At 35.1% G+C, this 6600-nt stretch overlaps 1 protein-coding gene across 3 annotated transcripts in view; it reads left to right on the plus strand.

The window, feature by feature from the left end:
* The window catches only part of LOC130050118 (xylulose kinase-like), a 45185-nt gene that overhangs the window by 33572 nt on the left and 5013 nt on the right, over nucleotides 1-6600 (plus strand). For 2 of the 3 annotated variants that reach the window (XM_056149089.1, XM_056149090.1), the window contains 2 exons: nucleotides 977-1064; nucleotides 6500-6585. In XM_056149089.1, coding sequence (XP_056005064.1) covers nucleotides 977-1064; nucleotides 6500-6585 — 174 coding nt within the window. Of the gene's footprint in view, nucleotides 1-976; nucleotides 1065-6499; nucleotides 6586-6600 lie in introns of those variants that run through there. The other variant, XR_008798521.1, reaches the window with a different exon arrangement.

Below are 6600 nucleotides of genomic sequence, written 5' to 3' on the forward strand. Positions count from 1 at the left end.
AAAAACATTGTAAACAACATCATGGCAGCATCCTAGCCTCAAGACTATGACCTTTCAACATTGATGACTTCATAGAAGCTAATGAAAATAAGAACTCATTGATGAAAACAGCCAGTCACTTTAGATGTTATGGACAGAATTTCTTCAAATTAAAGAAGAAAATCATGTGATTCAATCAATACAATACCCCCTCCCCCCAAATATGAACTTGACACTTATCAATTTTATTGTATCCCAAAAGCTCTCCACATTCCCTTTTCAAATATCCACATGTGTCTCCAATGTCCACGAGATTCGAGCTGTAGTGAAAACAAACATCCACATTTGTCTCCAATGGCTCTAGTGAAAAACAAATATCCACTTGTGTCTCCAATGTCCACGAGATTCGAGCTCTAGTGAAAAACAAATATCCACTTGTGTCTCCAATGTCCACGAGATTCGAGCTCTAGTGAAAAACAAACATCCACATTTGTCTCCAATGTCCATGAGATTTGAGCTCTAGTGAAAAACAAAAACTAATTCCATGCATATATCCACTAAGAAAAACTACTTGTCAGGAATCTATCGACACGCTTCTCGTTAAATTAAATAACTGTACATTTAATATCAGTATCAATGCTCCTTTTGAAAAGAAAACGTGCAATTTTGGACTCAGAGTCTGATTAATTTGGTCAAAGATTAAAATATTTCATGCTGAAGGACTTTCCTCAGATGTAGGCCATATAATGTCACGCATCACCACAATATGAATTTAATGTTTACTTACACAAAAGTATTTAGACAGGACTCGTCTTATTATGTGTCAATTTTTTTAATAATAAATTAAAACTATTAATGTTGAGCTTAGTAACTAAATATTTAAAGATATGATAAGTAAAACGGCAAAATTACGAGTACTTTTTTGTTTGTGTAAATAACAGTTTTGTAAAACGTAACTTTTCGTCTAACCACAGGTGACAGTGCATGTGCATTGTAGGTTATATCAGACGTGTTCGGTGCACCAGTTTTTGTGAGCGACATCCCGAACTCTGCAGCCCTTGGCTCCTGTTACAGGGCTAAACATGGTATGTATGCTTTAGCAATCTGCAATTGAACCTCCCAAAGCCCTCTTTTTCAACACAATTAGATTAAGATATATGAAACACACTCCCATTTTCCAAGGTTATCTGTTTTTATTGCATACACCATTATGATATACGAGGAAAAATAAATGCTTAGTAGTAAATGATTAAGAGTTCAACTTGCCTGATGGCATTATATATCGAACCTGAACATTGACCATCAGACTGATGTGAAATATTCAATACATGTACATGTATGTGTCATCTTCATAGTTACATGATTGTCTGACTTCTGATCAAAATAATCTGCCTAATAAGTTTAATAATTTTTCCACATTTTCTACTTCTATGACTAGAGTCGTGAGGTGTTTTTATAAAACAAGTCAGGCGGCGGGCGGGTGGGGCAGTCCTGTATTTTTCTTACATAGGAACTAGGGATGTCAACGAATATTCTTCGATACCATCAATGTTCAACTAATTTTTTTATGCCCCCTTCAAAGAAGAGAGTCATATATTGGTTTGCACCGGTCGGTCGGTAGACCACATGTTGTCCGATCAATATCTTAATAAACAATCACTTGATCGTAATGATGTTTTATATGTGGGTTAGTTATGAGAAGAAGAGGACCCCTATTGTTTTTCAGGTCAAAAGGTCAATGGTCAATCTACTCTGGACATAGGAAGACCTTGTCCGCTCAATATCTTGAGAACCCTTTGCTTGACAGATATCAAACTTGGTACACTGGTACATCTTCAGAAGAAGATGACCCCTATTAATTTTGAGGTCACATGGTCAAGGGTCAAACTGAACATAGGAATATACTGTGCTCAATATCTCGAGAACCCTTTGCTTGACAGACATCAAACTTGGTACACTGGTACATCTTCAGGAGAAGATGACCCCTATTGATTTTGAGTTCACATGGTCAAAGGTCAATCTGGACATAGTAATATGCTGTCCGCTCAAAATCTTGAGAATCAAACTTAGTACACTGGTAAAACTTCAGGAGAAGATGACCCCTATTGATTTTGAGGTCACCTGGTCAAAGGTCAAACTGGACATAGGAACATGCTGTCCACTCAATATCTTGAGAACCCTTTGCTTGACAGACATCAAACTTCGTACACTGGTACACATTCAGGAGAAGATGACCCCTATTGATTTTGAGGTCACCTGCTCAAAAGTCAAGGGTCAAACTGGACATAGGAATATACTGTCTGCTCAATATCTTGAGAACCCTTTGCTTGACAGACATCAAACTTGGTACACTGGTACATCTTCAGGAGAAAATGACCCCTATTGATATTTAGGTTACATGGTCAATTCACTCTTGACATAGGAAGATATTGTCTGCTCAATATTTTGAATTGATGATACTATTATCAATTAAATGATGCGTGTGTATAACCCTTTTCAATTATACATGGGGGGAATGTGTGTTTTACAAACATCTCTTGTTTTTATTTGAATAGTCAGTAAAAAATTGCGCATACCAATGATTTACCAATTTGAAATGAGTTTCTTTTAAATACACCCACGCTTTATAAACACACTTTTTAATACACCCATGCTTTAATACACCCAAGCTTTAATACACCCATGCTCTAATAAACCTAAGCTTTAATACACCCACGTTTCAATACACCCATGCTTTAATACACCCACACTCTAATAAACCCAAGCTTTAATACACCCATGCTCTAATAAACCCAAACTTTAATAAACCCACGCTCTAATAAACCCAAGCTTTAATACACCCATGCTCTAATAAACTCAAGCTTTAATAAACCCACGCTCTAATAAACCCAAGCTTTAATACACCCATGCTCTAATAAACCCAAGCTTTAATAAACCCAGCTTTAATACACCCACGCTCTAATAAACCCAAGCTTTAATACACCCATGCTCTAATAAACCCAAGCTTTAATAAACCCACGCTCTAATAAACCCAAGCTTTAATACACCCATGCTCTAATAAACCCAAGCTTTAATAAACCCAGCTTTAATACACCCACGCTCTAATAAACCCAAGCTTTAATACACCCAGGTTTTAATACACCCATGCTTTGATACGTTTCAATACACCCACACTTTTGATCCACTATTGTACTCATTGTCCTTACACTGAATTCACTCAGCCAAAATTACACATATTTCTGTTTCCTTCTGTCATGAAATGATTATAAATAACACTTGTATACAACTTACGCAACCGTCTATCTGCAGACTCCGTAAATATTTATTTTAGATAAAAACTCTCAGACTGTATATAAAAGTGTGTCAAAAGCAGTGATAACAATGATGTTCTCCCTAAATGTACTGTATAATGTTCTCCCTAAATGTTCTCCCTAAATGTACTGTATAATGTTCTCCCTAAATGTTCTCCCTAAATGTACTGTATAATGTTCTCCCTAAATGTACTGTATATATGTTCTCCCTAAATGTACTGTATAACTAAATGTACTGTATAATGTTCTCCCTACATGTACTGTATAATGTTCTCCCTAAATGTACTGTATAACTAAATATACTGTATAACTAAATGTACTGTATAATGTTTTCCCTATATATACTGTATAACTAAATATACTGTATAATGTTCTCCCTAAATGTACTGTATAATGTTCTCCCTAAATATACTGTATAATGTTCTCCCTAAATATACTGTATAATGTTCTCCCTAAATGTACTGTATAACTAAATGTACTGTATAATGTTCTCCCTAAATGTACTGTATAATGTTCTCCCTAAATGTACTGTATAACTAAATATACTGTATAATGTTCTCCCTAAATGTACTGTATAATGTTCTCCCTAAATGTACTGTATAACTAAATATACTGTATAATGTTCTCCCTAAATGTACTGTATAATGTTCTCCCTAAATGTACTGTATAACTAAATATACTGTATAATGTTCTCCCTAAATGTACTGTATAATGTTCTCCCTAAATGTACTGTATAATGTTCTCCCTAAATGTACTGTATAACTAAATATACTGTATAATGTTCTCCCTAAATGTACTGTATAATGTTCTTCCTAAATGTACTGTATAATGTTCTCCCTAAATATACTGTATAACTAAATGTACTGTATAATGTTCTCCCTAAATATACTGTATAATGTTCTTCCTAAATGTACTGTATAATGTTCTCCCTAAATACACTGTATAACTAAATGTACTGTATATTGTTCTCCCTAAATATACTGTATAACTAAATGTACTGTATAATGTTCTCCCTAAATATACTGTATAACTAAATGTACTGTATAATGTTCTCCCTAAATGTACTGTATAATGTTCTTCCTAAATGTACTGTATAATGTTCTCCCTAAATATACTGTATAACTAAATGTACTGTATAATGTTCTCCCTAAATATACTGTATAATGTTCTCCCTAAATGTACTGTATAACTAAATGTACTGTATAATGTTCTCCCTAAATATACTGTATAATGTTCTCCCTAAATGTACTGTATAACTAAATGTACTGTATAATGTTCTCCCTAAATATACTGTATAACTAAATGTACTGTATAATGTTCTCCCTAAATATACTGTATAACTAAATATACTGTATAATGTTCTCCCTAAATGTACTGTATAATGTTCTCCCTAAATGTACTGTATAATGTTCTCCCTAAATATACTGTATAACTAAATGTACTGTATAATGTTCTCCCTACATGTACTGTATAATGTTCTCCCTAAATGTACTGTATAACTAAATGTACTGTATATTGTTCTTCCTAAATGTACTGTATAATGTTCTCCCTAAATGTACTGTATAATGTTCTCCCTAAATGTACTGTATAGCTAAATGTACTGTATAATGTTCTCCCTAAATATACTGTATAATGTTCTCCCTAAATGTACTGTATAACTAAATGTACTGTATATCTAAATGTACTGTATAATGTTCTCCCTAAATGTACTGTATATATGTTTCAATGGGTGACGGTGTTTAACATATTGAATGATTTAGCATTTAATTTAAAATAGAGTGTCATGCATGTAGTCTTAATTAATTGTCATGGTGGATGTATACATTGGGGTCTATGTAACGGGCTGGGATTTCTATGGTTAACTGCACACAGTCAGTGGGAATTTACACCTGGGTGATCCTGTTCGTGCTGTTATATACCTCTGAGGTGTTTAACATACAACACCTTTACATGATTTCATTTTAAAAACATTTATAACGTTAATTTTAGATTAAATTTGCCTTGAAGTAGCTTGTATTATGCGTGTCTGATTAATGGTAAATACTTGAGTAAGTTACACTGAACAATACAGGTATATATACATTACACAAAATAAGGAACATCAATGTAACACTGTGGTTAAAAGAGTTCCAATAATCAAATATTCTTTGACTAAAGCTATCAGATAATCGACAAAGAAATTTACTCATTTTGACATCCCTAATAGGAACTTTGACTAAGATTTAGTTCTGTCTAAGTATTCTGTGCTCTGACAGGGTTGGTTGCAATAGAAGTGCAATTCAAGATTTGTTTTATATGTAAACAATATTTCATTTGATATGGATTAGGCAACAGGCTGAAAGACTGTGTAAGCTCTCTCCTACCAGTTCAAGGAATATACACATACATAAAAACTTTTTATTGAAATCTTCTCAAGCATGGTAATACAACATCAAAATGATATAAAAATTTTCTCAATATGGTGTATATTGGAGATTGCTCAAACTATACATAATGGCTGCAGGTCCTTACTAGGGTCACACAAGAGGCTCAATGAGCTGGATTTATTTCACAGAAACCTCGTTATGATGAAACCATCTCTTGCGAAAAATTTGCTACTTTGTGTAAGGATTATGTAAATTAAAGCATCCTTGTACAAGGAGCATATAGATACACATACATGTATGTCCAATCATGTTCCGTAGGGATCTGGGTTAGAATAGGTCCTCAGTACTCCTTGCTTGTCATAAGAGGCAACTAAATGGGGCAGTCCTTGGGATGAGACAGCAAAAACCAAGGTCCTGTGTCACAGCAGGTATCGCACGATAAAGATCCCTCCCTGCTCAATGGCCATAAGCGCCGAGCATAGGCCTAAATTGTGCAGCCCTTTACTGGCAATGGTGACATCTCCATTTGAGTGAAAGATTCTCAAGAGAGAAGTGAGATAATATTCAAGCAATCAATCAATCCAATCATGAGCATCCCGGACTCCGTGCGAGACTACAATACGAGATTAGTATCCCTTTAATCAATCCAATCATGAGCATCCCGGACTCTGTGCGAGACTACAATACGAGATTAGTATCCCTGTATCCCTTTAATCAATCCAATCATGAGCATCCCGGACTCCGTGCGAGACTACAATACGAGATTAGTATCCCTGTATCCCTTTAAGAGCACGATGACTGGTGTGGGTGGCTTGGCTTACAAAGTGTCTTTTATTTCGGCAGGGCTTGATGGTTGCGAGTTTACGGATGTAGTCCGGAGTCACCCCCAGCCAGAGTGTGTGGCTGTACCAGCAGAAGGAGCTAGGCAGGTCTGTAACTCGGTC

Source organism: Ostrea edulis, chromosome 9 (genome assembly GCF_947568905.1).
Source record: "Ostrea edulis chromosome 9, xbOstEdul1.1, whole genome shotgun sequence".
Lineage (NCBI taxonomy): Eukaryota > Metazoa > Mollusca > Bivalvia > Ostreida > Ostreidae > Ostrea > Ostrea edulis.